The sequence below is a fragment of the Mizuhopecten yessoensis genome, unplaced genomic scaffold (genome assembly GCF_002113885.1).
Source record: "Mizuhopecten yessoensis strain PY_sf001 unplaced genomic scaffold, ASM211388v2 scaffold4001, whole genome shotgun sequence".
NCBI classification, from domain to species: Eukaryota; Metazoa; Mollusca; class Bivalvia; order Pectinida; family Pectinidae; genus Mizuhopecten; species Mizuhopecten yessoensis.
In genome coordinates this window covers 536772-560818 of record NW_018405326.1, presented here as the reverse complement: position 1 = coordinate 560818, position 24047 = coordinate 536772, and the positions used below count along the sequence as shown (strand labels likewise).

The 24047-nt window shown below is 39.0% G+C and overlaps 1 protein-coding gene across 3 annotated transcripts in view; it reads left to right on the top strand.

Moving 5' to 3' along the window:
• Nucleotides 1–24047, top strand: part of LOC110448330 (phosphatidylinositol 3-kinase regulatory subunit alpha-like) — a 204576-nt gene that overhangs the window by 160107 nt on the left and 20422 nt on the right. For all 3 annotated transcript variants that reach the window (XR_002462701.1, XM_021494506.1, XM_021494507.1), the window contains exons 4-6: nucleotides 6411–6458; nucleotides 16016–16119; nucleotides 20626–20760. Coding sequence is in view for 2 of the 3 variants with exons in the window: in XM_021494506.1 (XP_021350181.1) it covers nucleotides 6411–6458; nucleotides 16016–16119; nucleotides 20626–20760 (287 nt within the window). In the remaining variant the exon portion in view is untranslated. The remainder of the gene's footprint in view (nucleotides 1–6410; nucleotides 6459–16015; nucleotides 16120–20625; nucleotides 20761–24047) is intronic.

Genomic DNA, 24047 nt, shown 5'->3' with positions numbered 1-24047 from the left:
ACCTGACCTAGCTTACCTATACACGACTTTACTGACACTTAACTGACACCAGATTGTAAAGACACCTGACCTAGCTTACCTATACACGACTTTACTGACACTTAACTGACACCAGATTGTAAAGACACCTGACCTAGCTTACCTATACACGACTTTACTGACACTTAACTGACACCAGATTGTAAAGACACCTGACCTAGCTTACCTATACACGACTTTACTGACACTTAACTGACACCAGATTGTAAAGACACCTGACCTAGCTTACCTATACACGACTTTACTGACACTTAACTGACACCAGATTGTAAAGACACCTGACCTAGCTTACCTATACACGACTTTACTGACACTTAACTGACACCAGATTGTAAAGACACCTGACCTAGCTTACCTATACACGACTTTACTGACACTTAACTGACACCAGATTGTAAAGACACCTGACCTAGCTTACCTATACACGACTTTACTGACACTTAACTGACACCAGATTGTAAAGACACCTGACCTAGCTTACCTATACACGACTTTACTGACACTTAACTGACACCAGATTGTAAAGACACCTGACCTAGCTTACCTATACACGACTTTACTGACACTTAACTGACACCAGATTGTAAAGACACCTGACCTAGCTTACCTATACACGACTTTACTGACACTTAACTGACACCAGATTGTAAAGACACCTGACCTAGCTTACCTATACACGACTTTACTGACACTTAACTGACACCAGATTGTAAAGACACCTGACCTAGCTTACCTATACACGACTTTACTGACACTTAACTGACACCAGATTGTAAAGACACCTGACCTAGCTTACCTATACACGACTTTACTGACACTTAACTGACACCAGATTGTAAAGACACCTGACCTAGCTTACCTATACACGACTTTACTGACACTTAACTGACACCAGATTGTAAAGACACCTGACCTAGCTTACCTATACACGACTTTACTGACACTTAACTGACACCAGATTGTAAAGACACCTGACCTAGCTTACCTATACACGACTTTACTGACACTTAACTGACACCAGATTGTAAAGACACCTGACCTAGCTTACCTATACACGACTTTACTGACACTTAACTGACACCAGATTGTAAAGACACCTGACCTAGCTTACCTATACACGACTTTACTGACACTTAACTGACACCAGATTGTAAAGACACCTGACCTAGCTTACCTATACACGACTTTACTGACACTTAACTGACACCAGATTGTAAAGACACCTGACCTAGCTTACCTATACACGACTTTACTGACACTTAACTGACACCAGATTGTAAAGACACCTGACCTAGCTTACCTATACACGACTTTACTGACACTTAACTGACACCAGATTGTAAAGACACCTGACCTAGCTTACCTATACACGACTTTACTGACACTTAACTGACACCAGATTGTAAAGACACCTGACCTAGCTTACCTATACACGACTTTACTGACACTTAACTGACACCAGATTGTAAAGACACCTGACCTAGCTTACCTATACACGACTTTACTGACACTTAACTGACACCAGATTGTAAAGACACCTGACCTAGCTTACCTATACACGACTTTACTGACACTTAACTGACACCAGATTGTAAAGACACCTGACCTAGCTTACCTATACACGACTTTACTGACACTTAACTGACACCAGATTGTAAAGACACCTGACCTAGCTTACCTATACACGACTTTACTGACACTTAACTGACACCAGATTGTAAAGACACCTGACCTAGCTTACCTATACACGACTTTACTGACACTTAACTGACACCAGATTGTAAAGACACCTGACCTAGCTTACCTATACACGACTTTACTGACACTTAACTGACACCAGATTGTAAAGACACCTGACCTAGCTTACCTATACACGACTTTACTGACACTTAACTGACACCAGATTGTAAAGACACCTGACCTAGCTTACCTATACATGACTTTACTGACACCAGACTTTACTGATACTAGACTTTACTGACACTTAACTGACACCAGATTGTAAAGACACCTGGCCTAGCTTACCTATACCTAACTTTACTGATACCTGGCTTTATTGATACCTTACCTCACCTTTATCTGAATTAACTGACACCAGACTTTACTGATACCTGACTTTACTTACACCTGACTTAGCTTATACCTGTCTTAACTGACACTTTACCTTACCTATATATGACTTTACTGATACCTAACTAACACCTGACTTAGCTAATACCTGACTTAACTGACACTTTACCTTACCTATACATGACTTTACTGATACCTAACTTTACTGATACCTGGCTTTTTTGATACCTGACCTTACCTTTACCTGACTTAACCGACACCTGACTTTATTGACACCTGACTTTACTGACATCTGACTTAACAGACACCTGACTGTACTGACACCTGTATTTACTGACACCTGACTTTATTGACACCTGACTTAACAGACACCTGACTTAACAGGTGGGTATGGCAGGTCACCTGTATTTACTGACACCTGTATTTACTGACACCTGACTTAACAGACACCTGACTGTACTGACACCTGACTGTACTGACACCTGACTTTACTGACATCTGACTTAACAGACACCTGACTACTGACACCTGTATTTACTGACACCTGACTTAACAGACACCTGACTTAACTGATACCTGACTTTATTGACACCTGACTTTACTGACATCTGACTTAACAGACACCTGACTGTACTGACACCTGACATCTGACTGTACTGACACCTGTATTTACTGACACCTGTATTTACTGACACCTGACTTAACAGACACCTGACTTAACGGACACCTGACTTTATTGACACCTGACTTTACTGACATCCGACTTAACAGACACCTGACTGTACTGACACCTGTATTTACTGACACCTGACTTTATTGACACCTGACTTAACAGACACCTGACTGTACTGACACCTGATCTAAACGATAGTTATTATATTGTTTGGTGTCCCCAAACTGTGAGTTTTTTTGTCTTTGATTCAGATATTATAGGTGACTTAAGGGTTCAGATATTATATGTGACTTAAGGATTAAGATATTATAGGTGACTTAAGGATTCAGATATTATAGGTGACTTAAGGATTCAGATATTATATGTGACTTAAGGATTCAGATATTATATGTGACTTAAAGATTCAGATATTATATGTGACTTAAAGATTCAGATATTATAGGTGACTTAAGGATTCAGATATTATAGGTGACTTAAGGATTCAGATATTATATGTGACTTAAAGATTTAGATATTATATGTGACTTAAGGATTCGGATATTATAGGTGACTTAAGGATTCACATATTATATGTGACTTAAAGATTCAGATGTTATATGTGACTTAAAGATTCAGATAATATATGTGACTTAAAGATTCAGATATTATAGGTGACTTAATGATTCAGATATTATAGGTGACTTAAGGAGTCAGATATTATATGTGACTTATGGATTCAGATATTATATGTGATTTAAGGATTCAGATATTATATGTGACTTAAGGATTCAGCATTTCTTTATATCGGAAAAGACCTGTTTCGCTTTATGAAGTGTGAACCTGTTAAAACAAATCCTCGTTTTGTGTATAAACAACACCCTCACTTTCTTTGTAAAATGAGTTGCTGTATGTAATGTTTTCACTTGATTTAAACAGTAAAAGCAATAGATAAAAAAGTTTAGTCTGTAATGTTTTTATTCAATTTAAACATGTTTCACTTCAGATTTTTTTTTTAAATGTTCCTGAAATTTCCAAAGTATTATGCAATGTAAAATTACTCTTGCTAGTGGCAATAATTGTGGTGGAGAAGCCAAATATAGACTGAAGAAACCTAGCATTCTCACAAACTGCTGCATCAGCAGAGCAAAAGGGTACTTAATTAATTGAATTGAAATTGATTCTCTAAGCCTTTCGATTTATTGGAATTAGGCAGAGGATGAGTTTTGTGGATCGGAGCAGGATTGCATGTTTTTTGATATGTTAAATCCCTGTACTAGTTATACACACAGAGCATGACCAATGAAAACCACAAAACCACAGAAGAGTGAGGACAGAAATGTGCCGAGTCAGCCATCGTGGTGAGATCAGCTGGTGGAGCTTTAAATCAATAATCTGAAGCTATATCATAATCCTTGGGTGTTATCTTAACCTTAGGTTAAATAATATACACACCGGTGAAGATGATCCTCTTGGTGGGTCCTATACTGCCATTTGTCCAACAGTGGCCTTGATCCTGACCACTGGTCAGTATGTTATTTCATGGCATTACTGGTAGGTGCGAAATGAAAGATTTCTGTGTCTCCAATTTCATTTCCAGAAAAGTTGGATTGTTTATGGTAGGTTCAAACAATGTTCTTATTTTGTAAAGCTTCAGACTTTTCTTGTCTTGTCTGAAATTGGTGAGAAAAACAATAAGGATAAGGTGTAATGATTAGGTTCTGTGTACTATGTTCTAACCCTAACCCTCTATGTACGAAGGAGAGTGGAAACACAATTGGCTTTAATTGGACTGATGTCATTCACTGTTAATCAAACTTCTAATCCTTGGTAGACTTCAGTTTGGGTAATTCTCTATTTTTCTTTTCAATAAGTACGATTGAACACTAAGCATAAATCCAAAAAGCAGTGCACATTCATTGAAATATTAAAAGTGAAAGTAAATAACCTAATCCCTTTAAAGTAAATAACCTAATCCCTATAAAGTAAATAACATAATCCCTATAAAGTAAATAACATAATCCCCATAAATAACATAATCCCTATAAAGTGAATAACATAATCCCTATAAAGTAAATAACATAATCCCTATAAAGTAAATAACATAATTCCTATAAAGTAAATAACATAATCCCTATCAAGTAAATAACATAATCCCTATAAAGTGAATAACATAATCCCTATAAAGTAAATAACATAATCCCTATAAAGTAAATAACCTAATCCCTATAAAGTAAATAACCTAATCCCTATAAAGTAAATAACATCATCCCTATAAAGTAAATAACATAATCCCCATAAATAACATAATCCCTATAAAAAAAATAACTAATCCCTATAAAGTAAATAACATAATCCCTATAAAGTAAATAACATAATCCCTATCAAGTAAATAACCTAATCCCTATCAAGTAAATAACATAATCCCCATAAATAACCTAATAACTATAAAGTAAATAACATAATCCCTATAGAGTAAATAACCTAATCCCTATAAAGTAAATAACCTAATCCCTATAAAATAAATAACCTAATCCCGATAAAGTAAATAACCTAATCCCAATAAAGTAAATAACTTAATCCCTATAAAGTAAATAACCTAATCCCTATAAAGTAAATAACCTAATCCCTATAGAGTAAATGACCTAATTCCTATAAAGTAAATAACCTAATCCCTATAAAGTAAATAACATAATCCCTATAGAGTAAATAACCTAATCCCTATAAAGTTAATAACCTAATCCCTATAAAGTAAATAACATAATCCCTATGGTCAGCAAAAAATGTGTACATTTCTTGGTACATGTTAATTGACATGTTAAAACCCATCCAGCTTGTAACAAGACAGTGTTGATTACTGATACAGGGGTATGGTACAGGGGTATGATACAGGGGTATGATACAGGGGTATGGTACAGGGGTATGGTACAGGGGTATGATACAGGGGTGTGATACAGGGGTATGATACAGGGGTGTGATACAGGGGTATGGTACAGGGGTGTGATACAGGGGTGTGATACAGGGGTATGATACAGGGGTGTGATACAGGGGTGACAGGGGTATGATACAGGGGTATACTCTGTTCAAATTTTACCTTACCTCCCTATTTTTTGACAGTGTCCTTCTCTTGTATACTTGTATATCTAGAGAGGTACCTTGTCAATTTAATCCAGAAATCTGAATTTCTGGACATGAATGTCGAGGTACCGATAATATAGTCCAGAGAATGTATTCTGGGACAGTTTTCAGTAATGGAACCATCAAGAATAACGAGTTTGGTCATTTATGTTTTGGGTAATGGGTTTAACGGCTGTGTTACTAAGTCACTGCGTTCATGGTTTAGTCTGATGTACAGATTTGCATGTTATAAACGTAAGGAAAATGGAAAAGCAGTATTTGCTATGGTAATTACCCCTTTCCTTTAGTCTCCTATTCCGGTCACTTGCGTTGCTCTTAGGCATTGTTGGTAGTGCTTCAGGTTTAAGGCGTTGGTCTTGACCAGCATGGTATAATTGCGCATCTATTAAAAACATGGTAACAAAATATAGGATTATGTATATCGGTAATAACCATGAGGATGAATATCAATATTACTTCCATCACATTGTAAAAACCCTCAAATTATCAGTTTGTGATCTTTTTGTCTTTGCAGGTAAAGATTATATCTGGGGTACAGGAAAAGTAGGAAGGCGATGTGACGGTAAGAAATAAAAGATAACAACATTTGTCATTCAAACAATTATTAGTGAATAACAATCATATGTTCTCACAACCTCTATAAGGTATGTTGTATCTCAAATACCCATCCTCAGCCATTACAAACTGTATCCTCGGCCATAAAGGGCTGTATCTTCAGCCATAAAGGGCTATATCTTCAGCCATAAAGGGCTGTATCTTCAGCCATAAAGGGCTGTATCTTCAGCCATAAAGGGCTATATCTTCACCCATAAAGGGCTGTATCTTCAGCCATAAAGGGTTGTATCTTCAGCCATAAAGGGTTGTATCTTTGGCCATTAAAGGCTGTATCCTTGGCCTTAAAAGGCTGTATCTTCAGCCATAAAGGGTTGTATCCTCTGCCTTAAAAGGCTGTATCTTCAGCCATAAAGGGTTGTATCTTCAGCCATAAAGAGTTGTATCTTCTGCCTTAAAAGGCTGTATCTTCAGCCATAAAGGGTTGTATCTTCAGCCATAAAGGCTGTATCCTCGGCCTTAAAAGGCTGTATCTTCAGCCATAAAGGGTTGTATCTTCAGCCATAAAGAGTTGTATCTTCTGCCTTAAAAGGCTGTATCTTCAGCCATAAAGGGTTGTATCTTCGTCCATTTTGGGCTGTATCTTCGGCCAGAAAGGGCTGTTTCTTCGGCAGAGAGGGCTGCATGTATCTATGGCCATAAAGGGCTGTATCTTCCACCAGAAAGGGCTGTATCCTCTGACATAAAGGGCTGTATCCTCTGCCTTACAGGGCTGTATCCTCTGCCATAAAGGGCTGTATCCTCTGACATAAAGGGCTGTATCCTCTGACATAAAGGGCTGTATCCGTTGACATAAAGGGCTGTATCCTCTGCCTTAAAGGGCTGTATCCTCTGCCTTAAAGGGCTGTATCATCTTCCTTAAAGGGCTGTATCCTCTGCCATAAAGGGCTGTATCCTCTGTCATAAAGGGCTGTATCCTCTGCCTTAAAGGGCTGTATCCTCTGCCTTAAATGACCGTATCCTCTGCCATAAAGGGCTGTATCCTCTGTCATAAAGGGCTGTATCCTCTAATATTAAAGGGCTGTATCCTCTGACATAAAGGACAGTATTGCAGACTTCTACAATATCCTCATCACAATTTATGTACATTGTGCACTTTAATCATTTTGGATTTGAGAGGATTGGTATTCTATTTTCAATGTGAAAAAAATATATGTTAAAGTGAAGCCCTTTTTTACACTTTCATCCCATTACTTCTAAGATGACTTGTATAGAGTATTGTATTTATGGTCTATTAAGGTAAAAAAAACAGTCCACCAAGATCATCCTGATTTCACATAAAATACAGTGAGGATAATTCATGTGCCTCAAAATGTATCTGCCAGGCATAAATATTGACAAGTAATCGAGAAAAAACCCAGAAAAAGATGGAAACATTTTGGGGTTTCCCTGCCCTGCCCTTGATCTTGTACAGTAAGTCAATCCAGCTTAGCAGGGGCATAATTATATGTGTTACTGAGGGACGCCACAGCTGTTGAGTACAAACCTGTGTGAAAGGGGGGAATCGGTTGACCGACTTCTCATAATTGCTGCTACCAGATACAATCTGTCATAGGATGTAGGTCAGCCGGTTTGTTGTCAGGAGATTGGGGATGTTGTTTGGGGAGGATTGTAATTGTCAGTCCTGGTTACCTCACAGTGCACTTAATCTGGGCTCTCTCACTACACATAATGCCCTTATCCCAGTACTAGTAGGTACGAGTTACCTTGTCGGTACTAGTAGGTACGAGTTACCTTGTCAGTAGTAGTAGATACCAGTTACCTTGTCGGTACTAGTAAGTACGAGTTACCTTGTTGGTACTAGTAGGTACGAGTTACCTTGTCATACTAGTAGGTACGAGTTACCTTGTCTGTACAAGTATGTACTAGTTACCTTGTCGGTACTAGTAGGTACGAGTTACCTTGTCGGTACTATTAGGTACGAGTTACCTTGTCGGTACTAGTAGGTACGAGTTACCTTGTCAGTACTAGTAGGTATGAGTTACCTTGTCGGTACTAGTAGGTACGAGTTACCATGTCTGTACTAGTAGGTACGAGTTACATGTCAGTACTAGTAGGTACGAGTTACCTTGTCGGTACTAGTAGGTATGAGTTACCTTGTCGGTACTAGTAGGTACGAGTTACCTTGTCGGTACTAGTAGGTACAAGTTACCTTGTCAGTACTAGTAGGTACGAGTTACCATGTCTGTACTAGTAGGTACGAGTTACCATGTCAGTACTAGTAGGTACGAGTTACCTTGTCGATACTAGTAGGTACTAGTAGGTACGAGTTACCTTGTCGGTACTAGTAGGTACTAGTAGGTACGAGTTACCTTCTCGGTACTAGTAGGTATGAGTTACCTTGTCTGTACTAGTAGGTACGAGTTACAATGTCAGTACTAGTAGGTACGAGTTACCTTGTCTGTACAAGTAGGTACGAGTTACCATGTCAGTACTAGTAGGTACGAGTTACCTGGTCCGTACTAGTAGGTACGGGTTACCTTGTCGGTACTAGTAGGTACTAGTAGGTACGAGTTACCTTGTCGGTACTAGTAGGCATTAGTAGGTACGAGTTACCTTGTCGGTACTAGTAGGTACTATTAGGTACGAGTTACCTTGTCGGAACTAGTAGGTACTAGTAGGTACGAGTTACCTTGTCAGTACTAGTAGGTATGAGTTACCTTGTCGGTACTAGTAGGTACGAGTTACCTTGTCAGTACTATTAGGTATGAGTTACCTTGTCGGTACTAGTAGGTACAAGTTACCTTGTAAGTACTAGTAGGTATGAGTTACCTTGTCGGTACTAGTAGGTACGAGTTACCTTGTAAGTACTAGTAGGTATCAGTTACCTTGTCGGTACTAGTAGGTACGAGTTACCTTGTCAGTACTAGTAGGTACGAGTTAACTTGTCGGTACTAGTAGGTATGAGTTACCTTGTCGTTACAACCATGGATAACAAATTAAAAAAATTGTAAACTCCTTTTTCCATTATGTCATCCTCCAATGGTAAACTCATAAAGATATGGAGTTTGACAAAGCTGTACTCCTAACTTCGTCGGACACGCATATCTGTTCTATGTCAGCTTAATCCTTCATATTTCAGTAAAGGTCGTTTTACATGAAATTTGGAAAAAAATACAGTTCGCAAATTTGACATTTTATATAATCGGTTAAGCGGCTTCGTGTACTAAAGTACCTTTGTACTTAGTCAACCTTCCATAACATTGGCTAGCACAAAATTATTACTTCCAAATCATTTCATTTCAGGAATGAAATTAAATGGTACCTTTTCAATTTTCAATACATTCTCCTTATCTTATTTCACATCATTCATTCAGTAATTATTTTTCTTTTTTGAAAAAGTGGAAAGATTAAAATTTTATCTTTAAAAATCCTGTAAAAATGTTTCCTTTTCAAGTTCTGTATAAAAAGAAAACCAGTCTCCATTTTGTTGATAAGTTGAAATCTGTTGAAGATTTTCATTGTTGGTATGAGTAAAGATAAAATCACCTACGAGTGTTGCCCTGACCACCTACGAGTGTTGCCCTGACCACCTACGAGTGTTGCCCTGACCACCTACGAGTGTTGCCCTGACCACCTATGAGTGTTTCCTGACCACCTACGAGTGTTTCCTGACCACCTACGAGTGTTTCCTGACCACCTACGAGTGTTGCCCTGACCACGTACGAGTGTTTCCTGACCACCTACGAGTGTTGCCCTGACCACCTATGAGTGTTCCCTGACCACCTGAGAGTGTTCCCTGACCACCTACGACTGTGCCCTGATACCCTACGCGTGTTGCCCTGACCACCTACGAGTGTTCCCTGACCACCTATGAGTGTTCCCTGACCCCCTACGAGTGTTCCCTGACCACCTACGAGTGTGCCCTGACCGCCTACGAGTGTTGCCCTGACCTCCTACGAGTGTTGCCCTGACCACCTACGACCGACGAGTGTTGCCCTGACCACCTACGACCCACGAGTGTTGCCCTGACCACCTACGAGCCACGAGTGTTGCCCTGACCACCTACGAGTGTAGCCCTGACCACCTACGCGTGTTGCCCTGACCACCTACGAGTGTTTCCCTGACCCCCTACAAGTGTTGCCCTGACCACCTACGAGTGTGGCCCTGACCACCTACGAGTGTTGCCCTCACCCCCTACGAGTGTTGCCCTGACCACCTACGACACACGAGTGTTGCCCTGACCACCTACGAGTGTTCCCTGACCCCCTACGAGTGTTCCCTGACCACCTACGAGTGTTCCCTGACCACCTATGAGAGTTCCCTGACCACCTACGAGTGTTCCCTGACCACCTATGAGAGTTCCCTGACCACCTACGAGTGTTCCCTGACCTCCTACGAGTGTTGCCCTGACCACCTACGGGTGTTGCCCTGACCACGTACGAGTGTTTCCTGACCACCTCCGAGTGTTGCCCTGACCACCTCCAAGTGTTGCCCTGACCACCTACGAGTGTGGCCCTGACCACCTACGAGTGTTGCCCTGACAACCTACGAGTGTTGCCCTGACCACCTACGACCGACGAGTGTTGCCCTGACCACCTACGACCCACGAGTGTTGCCCCGACCACCTACGAGTGTTTCCTGACCACGTACGAGTGTTGCCCTGACCACCTACGACCCACGAGTGTTGCCCCGACCACCTACGAGTGTTTCCTGACCACCTCCAAGTGTTGCCCTGACCACCTACGAGTGTGGCCCTGACCACCTACGTCCCACGAGTGTTGCCCTGACCCCCTACGAGGGTTGCCCTGACCACCTACGAGTGTTGCCATGACCACCTACGAGTGTTGCCCTGACCACTTACGAGTGTTGCCCTGACCACCTACGAGTGTGGCCCTGACCACCTACGAGTGTTGCCCTAACCCCCTACGAGTGTTGCCCTGACCACCTATGAGTGTTCCCTGACCACCTAAGAGTGTTCCCTGACCACCTACGAGTGTTCCCTGACCACCTATGAGTGTTCCCTGACCACCTGAGAGTGTTCCCTGACCACCTACGACTGTGCCCTGATACCCTACGCGTGTTGCCCTGACCACCTACGAGTGTTTCCCTGACCCCCTACAAGTGTTGCCCTGACCACCTACGAGAGTTTCCTGACCACCTACGAGTGGTGCCCTGACCACCTACGAGTGTTGCCCTGACCACCTACGAGTGTTGACCTGACAAAGTGTTATAGAGTTTAGTAGCCTTTTTCTGCCCTGTCATCCCTGTAGTAGTCCTCAAATCGTTTATAATCCGTTTGTACTTGATGGCGGTTCTGGTCCTACAATGGTCACTGTCCACTAAACTTGTAATAACAGTTACTTAATATTGATGTGAATATACACAAAACATCCAGTTTCTGGTTTATCTGGCTTAAAAGGCCCCGCGAGTATAAACTGTGGCTCAGTATACTTCAAAGTAACTGGAAAAGGTCAACCTGTTTGAAGTTGCTTGTAAACTAGCTGTTGGTTTAAAATTATTAAATTTGGCAAATGTTGGAGTTGCATATGGAGATTTGTATTTCTTTCAACTATCTTGAGGCAGCCCTAAACACTAGAAAAATTATGAAAAAGATGCGGGGGGGGGGGATGGATGAAGCTTTGACATGTGGTGTCTAGAACTACATAATGGTACATAGTCATTGATTTAAAGTAAGATTATAATTACAACGTACTCAAGTGTCACAGATTAAATGGGTGTTTATTTGGCCGACTAGTTTTACTTCTAAAGATGAGGCTTCATCAGGACAATTTTACAATGTTTAAGACACCTAAAGTACTCTCAGGGTGGAGCATTGATCAGTGCTGTTTAAGACACCTAAAGTACCCTTAGGGAGGAGCATTGATCGGTGCTGTTTAAGACACCTAAAGTACTCTTAGGGAGGAGCATTGATCGGTGCATATTGAAGTTATTTGATCTTTTTATACTCCTGGTGTTAGAATTACTGTTGAATTAAACTGAAGAGTAACAGGGTTTAATGAAATAGTATTCAGGGGGTTGAAGTTTTCCCTAGAGAAGCATTGCTATTCATCATTGAAAAATCTTCTTCTTCAGAACTATTGTGTGATTTTATGATATATATCCTATCTTTTATGCCAGAGCTTTTGGGGACAGTTTGACTTTTTTATACAGAATTACTGACCATTTGACCATACAGAATTACTGACCATTTGACCATACAGAATTACTGACCATTTGACCATACAGAATTACTGACCATTTGACCATACAGAATTACTGACCATTTGACCATACAGAATTACTGACCATTTGACCATACAGAATTACTGACCATTTGACCATACAGAATTACTGACCATTTGACCATACAGAATTACTGACCATTTGACCATACAGAATTACTGACCATTTGACCATACAGAATTACTGACCATTTGACCATACAGAATTACTGACCATTTGACCATACAGAATTACTGACCATTTGACCATACAGAATTACTGACCATTTGACCATACAGAATTACTGACCATTTGACCATACAGAATTACTGACCATTTGACCATACAGAATTACTGACCATTTGACCATACAGAATTACTGACCATTTGACCATACAGAATTACTGACCATTTGACCATACAGAATTACTGACCATTTGACCATACAGAATTACTGACCATTTGACCATACAGAATTACTGACCATTTGACCATACAGAATTACTGACCATTTGACCATACAGAATTACTGACCATTTGACCATACAGAATTACTGACCATTTGACCATACAGAATTACTGACCATTTGACCATGATTGTTTTAAAATACCCGGCAATTTGATCAAACATTGTCTTAAAATTATGTGAGATTTGACCTTGTAAGTTGGAAGCATGGCTTGGTTTCAGAATAAATAGATAATTTGACCTAGTTTGATATTAAAAGGAACTTGAGATTTAATTGCCTTAGTTTGGATTGAATTTAGTTTGGCGTAATCAGGAGATTTGACCTACAATGATACAGATATGACCTGCATGGATGGATATAAAAGTGACAGGAATTTTAAACTGGTATGGACCTAATATAGGATAGGTTTGACAACCTAATATATATGAATATCATGTGACCTATATATGATACTTTAAAAATATGGTAACTTTACCTGAGATTTGTTGTAAAATTAGGATATATTTGACTGCTGACGTACATCAATATAGATGATTAATACATCGATTGACATGAGCTATGATAAACCTGACAGTGGTTAACATAATGAAATTTGACATTTAGTTTGTGATAATTCAGTGCTGTATTTAGTTTGTGATAATTCAGTGCTGTATTTAGTTTGTGATAATTCAGTGCTGTATTAAGTTTGTGATAATTCAGTGCTGTATTTAGTTTGCGATAATTTAGTGCTGTATTTAGTTTGCGATATTTCAGTGCTGTATTTAGTTTGTGATAATTCAGTGCTGTATTTAGTTTGTGATAATTCAGTGCTGTAGTTAGTTTGTGATAATTCAGTGTTGTATTTAGTATGTGATAATTCAGTGTTGTATTTAGTTTGTGATAATTCAGTGCTGTATTTAGTTTGTGATAATTCAGTGCTGTGATAAACAACTAGCCAATTGCTTAGATAAAACTGTCGACCACAGACAAAGCCTTACAATTTGACAGGACCATTCATCTATCATCTGTCTGTGTTCAGATTCTTCTAAAAAAAGTCATGAATGAAATAAAACCTAGAAGATTGGCTCGGGTGTTATGACTGAGCTATTCCCGGCAATTTCTTTTAAGATACATTAAAATAGTCTCTTGTTATCTTGAACAAGCTGCATAATCACAAATAGCAGAAAAGTTTATTAAAAGTTACCGGTAAAAAAAATCCTTGTTTTAGCCGAGATGCGCAATTAAATTGTCATAACGTTATCTCCAACTTCAAATAAATGATGCTCTAAAACTGTCGTGGGGAGGTGAACTAGTACAAGTGTTCCGCCATCTTTTATTAGTTATCTTGTTTTGTATGATAAATGAGTTCAGGAGAACTTGTAATTGATTTGAATATGAAGACGAGATCACGTGTCACCAGTGATTGGCTAGAGAGGTTACCCGGTGCCCACCAACTTCCAACAGTCCCTGCAGGTCCTCAGTACAATCAACCAACACATTATTCCGTTATCTTCCCAGAATTCATTTATTTGTCTGTCTGTGAAATGAAATGGAGGTACAAAAGTATAAATAAATGTCTAGAGTTCACTGAGGGGAGATATGAAAACAGATGATCTCATTTCGTGATAGAAAACAGAAATGGAGGTTGTATTTGGTTCAGCAGAAATGGAGGTTGTACTGGCTACATGGACGACGGTGAGTTGGCGCTGGCAGGCCAGCTGTATCCATTGATACCATTCCACCTAACGATAAGCAGTTATTGTCTCATAGATTAGAATAATAAAGATTAAATTCTCGATTTATGGCGCACCGAAGTAAATTGTACTCAGCTTGGCCTCTGGATAAAAAAAAAAAGACATTTGGTTTTAGATTTATGGTTATGATCCATTTCATGTACAGTGTGTATAATGTCATTCTGAGGATCCCAAATACTGCTGTAAATTTTAGTTTAAGTGTTGGAAAATGAGTTTGTACTTAGCAGAAGTTTGTTTAATGCATGTTTTTTGTAAATGTGTTCTTCTGTTTGTGTTTTGTTAGTAAATATGAGTCTCCTGTCTGTCGTCTCCCTAACTTTGTTACGTTAGTACAGCTTGTTACACTCAGAGCACTGTTGTTGGTTATTTTGTTAGTAAGTATGAGTCTCCTGTCTGTCATCTCCCTAACTTTATTACATTAGTACAGCTTGTTAAACTCAGAGCACTGTTGTTGGTTATTTTGTTAGTTATTTCTTATTTATTCCAATTTAATTTTTTCTTTAAAGTCCAGCAAAGTATGGTTTTCTTATAGAAATTATTTACCAAAGCTATAGTCATGTCAGAAAAAAACTGTTTCAAATGTGTAGCTACAGATTTTGGCAGTGATACAGGGAACCTTAATCGGATTTCATCAGATATAAATGGATGTAATTAACCTGTCCACAGCAGTATAAAGTGAAATTCATTCTGTTAAAACATATAGAGTTTGATGGTAACTATTGGTTCAGCGTCGGTAATAAGTTTTCATATCTGAACCTTATACTACAATACCGGTAATTATCAGCTCTGGTCGCACAAGAAGCCTAAATTGTTTGAAAAACACAGTGAGCTGATAGGCGCAAGTTCAACTCTCAACCTTAGCTGACTTGTGTAGTCTTAAAAAAGGTTTATCTTAGGGCATTGCTTATTAAAATTATTGTTTGTCAGCTTATAAGTAATTATTCGAAGTCTATACCTGAAATAAAAATGAAATAAAGAGATTCCTTTAGCAAGTTGCTGCTATTCCATGAAAGCAATACTGCAATTTGTGCAGTCCCGTGAGCTTAAACGTAAACCATCACTCACAGATACATTCACAATTACCTGATGATTAGGAGTTTAATAGAATTCTGTAGACTTTTATTTTCTGCTTTTATTTTCAGGTTGCAAAAAGTGTTGTCACTTGCAATGTTGGGAAGTATACTCCAACACACACTGTAGGCGGGACAAGAATGGCACCGTACCCCAAACACTGGACGCTGATGTGGTAAGTCTGCGATCCTCTTCCTGTCGCACTGGGGGTTGACGTATATGTCATCACAATTTCCATTCTTAACATGTTGGGTTTGAAATGTGACTTTATGGAGCTATATGAAAGTGTTTGAAACGGAGGCCTGCTAAAAATCGAGTGCTGAAAACGGTGGCCTGCAAAAAATAAAATGCTTTTTGAAAAAGTTTGTTATATGTTGTAATACTAATACAGAGAATCGTGGATATATCTGACTATACTTAATGTACAAATATGATAAAATAGTGACAGCCTGGCATGTTTTAAGTAACTCCCACACAAGTAGACAGGCTATATAAAGGCAGGTCACACTAACTGACAGACTATATGTATATTTTAGTGAGAACGATTCCTGTATATGTGTATATTTTAGTGATAACAAGTCCCAATCAAAAATGATTTCCTATCAATACTGATTAACCTCTAGCGAGTCATCCCCAGATGTTGTCCCTGCGCTAAGTGGTACGTCCCCTCCCCCGTCCTAAGTGGTACGTCCCCTCCCCCGTCCTAAGTGGTACGTCTCTCCCCCGTCCTAAGTGGTACGTTCCCTCCCCCGTCCTAAGTGGTACGTCCCCTCCCCCGTCCTAAGTGGTAAGTCCCCTCCTGATCCATCTACAGACATTTTGTCTGTCCCTGGTTCTGGTTTTACCTGGACAGATCAGCTGTGTCGCCATCCATTAGGCCTGGACAACATAAACCTGATAGCTGTCCATGGAATCTTTATATGGTACACACTGATCTGAACCTTGACAAGTGAGCGATGTCTCCCACACCTCCACACGTTCTGGCAGATTGGCAGTACAGTACGTGAAACAGTGATCGTAAAACAGTGATCGTCAAACAAGGCGGACTTTTGAGGAACTATCTTAAAAACTACCTGCAAATATTTGACCAGCTGTCAATGTCATTCTCAGAAGAACCTAGGATGTTTTAGACAGACTAAATAAAACTGGTGTTCCAAACTCCTCCAGACAAGTTTAATGTATTTTCTTTCAAACATCAGGAAATGCACTGAAAAGAATCAGTTTAATTTACTGTCGTTTCCTTTATAATCATTTGGTAGATAAACTGTACATTATACTAAATTTTGAATGATAACAGAATATATTCTAACAGATACATGCTATCTTATTTTGATCTTCTATTCAAAGAGTTCCACATTTATAAAACCTGTTCTATATCGATCTGGCAAATAATTTGGATTTTTGAAAATTAATTATGACATATTTGAAAGTTACACAAAAATACGCCTATTGGTAATGTTCAAGTAATTCAACATTAGGAGAGAATTTAATACAAATCATGGGTAGAGTATTTAAAGTAGGATATCTCCTTAATGCCAAATCTAATCACAGGTATGTTGAGTAAGCTAGCATATAACCTTAAGTTCATTATTCTTAAAGCTTATAGAGTCACTGTGGTTCCACCCTCCCGCTCTCACTGTCACTCTCCATATTTTCTTTTTTGCCCTCAGTTTCCGTCCTTCTCGCCATCTCCGTCTGTCCTTCGTCCCTCTGTCTTTCTCTGTCGCCCTCCGCCTCTCAGTGTCCTTCTGTGGTGTTCCCTTTTCAACCTATGTTAGGTAATAGTTAAAACCAGTCGACCAAGAGTAATGTACTACAGATTTGACCTAACTTCCAGACTCAATACGTAATATTTAGTACGGACAATGCCGAGATGTACTTTATTTAAACTGGCAAATACTTTAAGCTGATTAGAGTGGGGATATTTATAGTCGAGATGAGTATAACACCAGGAAAGCTGGAGCCAGGCAAATTTGGGCCAGATCTTCCACTAAAGCCCCTAGGTGAAATAAGGTATAAAGGTTACCCGGGGCTTATAACCACTTAGAACAGTGGGGTAGCATGATGGATGTGGAGACGTGTTACCATAAATAGCTCATAAGAGAGATCCATTGTAATGTGACCAATGTATTCATCTGTTAATAGAGGTTTTATTGATTTATCTAGCACTGTAGGTCACCTGTCACTGAGAATCAGGTTATCTCCTCAACATTCTAGCATCAATGTCTCTCAGCAACGTTTTTGAAAGAACCTCAAACTTTTTTTTAAATAACTCTTTTAAAATAACCTATCAGATTTGGACCATACTATGTACAAAACTATACCTATCTGTGATTTTCACCATTCAATATTATGTTTGCCTTTCTTTAAAGAAATTCTGTACTCAGAATATTGTTATTTTTAAGATAAAAATATGTTACACATACCCTGTTGTTTTCTGATTTTATAGCCAATCAATGCTAATTAAGTCAATACTAGTGTTTTGACCGATTATGTAAAGAAGGAATGTGAAACAGAAATGAATTTATAATTTACATACATTTTTACAGATAAAAACATACAATAAGGTTTAAAAATCCATTTTGATCAGTTACAGCTACAGAGCACATTAAGAGTCTGGCTGTTACTGCCGGCTCACCCACACAAACCAGATCTAAACCCCAAGCCCAGGCAATCTGGTTCTCAACTTTCCTTTCTAAGATTTCAAATGAATAGTAAAACATGAAGCATCATTCTGGGAGTTTTTAGGCATATCTTCATTTTCCACCTCCCCAAGGCATAACCTGGCACTGTTGCCAGCTATGTGTAGAGTCGACCACCGAGGTACATTTGTGTGGAGGTTAATTTGGATTCCTGTGGAATAATACATTTTTTGTAGGTATTAGTAAACCAGTATGTTCTTCATTTAATCCAAAAAAAGGGAGGAACGTTGTGAATAATGAAAGATTCTGTACTTAATAAATCTATTTACAATCAGTTACACCTCAGAAGATTTATATTTTACATTGGATCATAGTATATATAATATATGTTTTGCAGAAATTCACTATATGACCAGTCAAATCACATGTCATGTTTTGTTTTAATAAAAATTTAGTGGCAATACGTGCCTCCTTACAATAAGTGCTATAATGACCTTTTTACTAACCTCGATGCAATGAAAGGTCACAAATTCTATTTTAAAGATGGGATTTAATTTAAGTCACAGGCCAAATGTTGCCGTCACAAGGACATATATAAATGACCTTTTATGAATATTCTTGTCTCAATAATGATTCCCCATGACTTAAGATAATTAGAGTGAACTTATAAACCTTATGTCTTATGGAAAGTTCTCAAGCTGATTTTGAGTTAAAAGGATAAAGGCTTTGGTCACAATCTCTAATATTATATATTGAACTGTAGTAATTAACTGTGGGATATTACCCAACAGTGTTATTAAACCTATGATGCTGAAATGGACCATCTGCAGACATGTCCCATGTGGATGGTTCCAATGGCATGTCCCATGTGGATGGTTCCAATGACATGTCCCATGCGTATGGTTCCTATGACATCTTGCTGACATAGATAAACCTGTGTGTGTGTATGATGTCCTCTTGTAATTTGTTTTGTCAGTGTTTTTCGTACATTATAAAGGGATGATATGAAAATAAAAACAAAAAGAATTGAAATCCTCATCTTGACTATCTTGCTCTTTAAGGAACAAAACATTTTTAAAAGTACATGGTATATCTTAGCAGAGAAAGAGACGTAGAAAGTTATAAATAAACTTGAGTTGGTCAAACAACTTGGACGCTAGTTTACGCATGGTCCCAATGAACAAAACAAGCACCGTTAACACTTGTGTCTGGGAGACATGTTGTCCACTTTCAACACAGCAGTCGAGTCCTGACAGATGGTTGTGTCATTACGCTACTGTTTTCTCTTCAGCCTCTGATGTAATCATAGAATGAATACTGTGAAAAATACGTCAAGGTTGACACAATTCCTTAAAATGGCAAAATAGAGGTGTGCGTCACATCTCTGCTTAACATGGTAACAACTGAAATACTCTAGCATTTAAACGGACAATACTACAGTTTCCTTGTGTTCACAAGAAATTTCATTCGTCATAGGTAGGCAAATGTACCATGTACTCTTGGGCTTTTGTTACCATAACCTGTACAAATACATACATAATATTTCAGCAAATTATATGACCATCTACTGCGACCTTGAAAATTACTCCTTGCTAAATGCTTCTGACTTTCAGAGTGCATGTTTTCACCGAGTGTAAATAACTATGTTTTAAGTAAAATTTTGTGAGAAGATTTTTTTTTTAAGAAGTTGTCAAGGTGTATAATATAGATAGTGTATATAAAATCCTATGGGTGATATTTCTATGGTCTTTGTAAGGTCAAGGTCAAATGATACAATAGAATTAAGCCTTGTTTTACGAACACAATTTTTCTGGCAAAAATTTGTCTGTATAGAGAAAAATCTCCTGAAGGGATTACGTAGAAAAGAAGAAAAGGAGAACCTTGAAAACATTGTCAGGTAGGAAGTAAGTGGTGTGGTAGAATGGCTTTATATCAGGAGGTTAGTGCAGATTCTACTAAACGAGTTTTCCCTAAAACCTGGTGTCATTTGCTGTACCTATGTTTCATGTCATTCACCGTGTAATTGTGTTTCGTTACAGCCCCTGAAGGATTGGAACGTCAATGATGTTGTTGACTGGATGGCTGCACTGAACATCTACCGTTATGCTCAACTCTTCAGGGACCGCAATATAGACGGCACTATGTTGGAAGACATGGATGAAGAAAAACTAAAAGTAAGCTATTTTTTGGGGCAATATTGTTTTATAGGGTTAGTATCTGCAGTTTTAGTTTGACAAAGTACTTCCATCACTCCTGGCCTGCTGTAATCTTATCTCCATCACTCCTGGCCTGCTGTAATCTTATCTCCATCACTCCTGGCCTGCTGTAATCTTACCACCATCACTCCTGGCCTGCTGTAATCTTATCTCCATCGCTCATGGCCAGCTGTAATCTTACCAACATCACTCCTGGCCAGCTGTAATCTTATCTCCAACACTCCTGGCCTGCTGTAATCTTATCTCCATCACTCCTGGCCTGCTGTAATCTTATCTCCATCACTCCTGGCCTGCTGTAATATTATCTCCATCACTCCATGCCTGCTGTAATCTTATCTCCATCACTCCATGCCTGCTGTAATCTTATCTCCAACACTCATGGCCAGCTGTAATCTTACCACCATCACTCCTGGCCTGCTGTAATAGTACCTCCATCATCTATGCCAGCTGTAATCCTCTGCCACTTCCATCACTCCTATCCTGCTGTAATCTTTCCTCCATCACTCCTATCCTGCTGTAATATTACCTCCATCACTCCTATCCTGCTGTAATATTGCCTCTATTACTCCAGGCCTGATGTTATTACCTTTATTACTCCTGGCCTCCTGTAATCTTACCTCCATCACTCCTGGCCAGCTGTAATCTTACCTACATCACTCCTGGCCAGCTGTAATCTTTCCTCCATCACTCCTGGCCTCCTGTAATCTTACCTACATCACTCCTGGCCTCCTGTAATCTTACCTCCATCACTCCTGGCCTCCTGTTATCTTGACTCCATCACTCTTGGCCTGCTGTAATCTTACCTCCATCACTCCTGGCCTCCTGTAATCTTGACTCCATCACTCTTGGCCTGCTGTAATCTTACCTCCATCACTCCTGGCCTGCTGATATTTTACCTCCATCACTCCTGGCTTGCTGTTTTGCTGTTTTCTTACCTCCATCACTCCTGGCCTCCTGTAATCTTAATTACCTCCATCACTCCTGGCCTGCTGTAATCTTACCTCCATCTTTCCTGGCCTCTTGAAATATTACCTCCATCACTCCTGGCCAGCTGTAATCTTTCCTTCATCACTCCTATCCTGCTGTAATATTGCCTCTATTACTCAAGGCCTGATGTTATTACCTCCATAACTCCTGGCCTCCTGTAATCTTACCTCTGTCACTCCTGGCCAGCTGTAATCTTTCCTTCATCACTCATGGCCTGCTGTAATCTTAACTTCATCACTCCTGGCCTGCTGTTATCTTACCTCCATCACTCCTGGCTTCCTGTAATCTTAACTCCATCACTCCTGGCTTCCTGTAATCTTACCTCCATCACTCATGGCCTTCTGTAATTGTACCTCCATTACTTCTGGCCTGCTGTAATTGTAATTACCTCCATCACTCCTGGCCTGCTGTAATCGTACCTCCATCACTCCTAGCCTGCTGTAATCTTTCCTTCGTCACTCCTGGTCTGCTGTAATCTTACCTACAGGAGGATACTGTATCAGGTGTATAAGATCAACAGCAGATTACCAAGTGTTGAACCAAAGCCTGATACACACTGACACAACAATAAAGGCACAATGAACATACGATGTATCACTAATATTTATATAAAGTCATGCCTTACAGTATTTTATAGGAAAAAAACTAGGTCTTTGGGTCAAGTGGTTGACAGGTGTGCTGTCTGTTGATACTCCTGATTGGGATTGAGAGGGAGGAGGGGGTGTAGGATGGACATGTGTGGGTGTTGTAGCATTGTACATAAATCAGTAAATCGTGTGTGAGGGAGGGTGGACACTTACTGACGACTAACAGGATATGGTGCTACTACACAGATGTAGGTCACCACAGAACATTGGTGGCTTTGGCATAATTAGTTTGCAAATAAGTAGCAGACTAACAAGCTGTTAGTCCTACCCACTGCCTATATTCTGATGTATATACACCAAGGCCTCTTGGTGGTGTTTTTACACATAATGATGTGGTCTATTAGCTCAACGAAATATAAACACCAAGTAGGCTTGCATGCCATCATGGATTTGCATTGGTCTTTTCATCTGTCTAACAGTTTTTTTACTTTTTAAAATTTCTTAATGATAGATGTATTTTTGTTCTGCCCTGCTATAAGTACAGTCTGTAGCTTGCCCTCTCCATCTCTTTCCTTTTCCTTATCATCATTTATACCCCCATCTTGATTTTTTTTTTCCTCCTCCTTCCTTCCCCCCCTTATTCCGATACACCAGGATTGGTTTCACTATGAACCTAGTTACCAGTACATTGACATAAATCCCTGTTTACCCTCAATCCTGGTATCACAATGTGCTGGCTCTCCATCCTCACATTTCTGTTCTGCCCACCGCTCCCGACTAACTAGCAAACGACCAACAGGTGCCCCATTACAGAGTTTATATAGCAGTTTGTCTACCATTTTGTAAATAATCATCATTCACCCACATTAACAATTATAGATATATACGTATCCTAAAGTTGGTAAAGCTTATTTAAATTGATCTTTTTAAAATTTTATAATAAATTAAAAAAATAGTTACAATAACCTAACTGAAATAAAAAAAATCTGATTTTTTTTGAAAGATTTAACTTAATGTAAGGTTTTGTGAGTTTACTAAAGTAACATCTAATAGCAATATAGGTTAGTTAACTTTATTGAATTCAAAGGCAAATAAAATTAGTAAATTTTATAAAATTGATTTGAAAGGAATATTTCAGTTTAGAGAATATTATTAGATTTATCCAAAAGAATTATCCCTCTTTTGTTTAAAATGGTTTCATTAAACATTACATGGTAAAACATTTGTATTGCGCCACCGTATCTAAACTCAGGAAATGACTTGAGTGCCTCTAAAGCGTAGGAGTTGACAGACATGTATATTTAACAAAGAAATTGGAGCATCTGTATATACATGGTCGGGATTATAGACAGTGCTGGATTAGGTAGGATTGTTTAGGAAGTTTTAGAACCAGTGCCAGGGTAACTTGTTAATAGATTCGGCATGCTTTCCCACTAAAGGAATACCACCACTAAGCCAACATCTGTTACTGGAAATATTCCATTATATTGGCATTGCCAAATCCCATCTCGTTGTAAACACTGTTTGTGCTGAGTTGACTGAACTAGTAGGTTTAGACATGCATATGAGACATTTAATCCCTATCTCCTTCATCTTTTCCTCATGTCCCGGTAAAAACTATACATTATCGGCCAGGGAGCCAAACTCCGGTCAAGATTTCACAAAATGCCA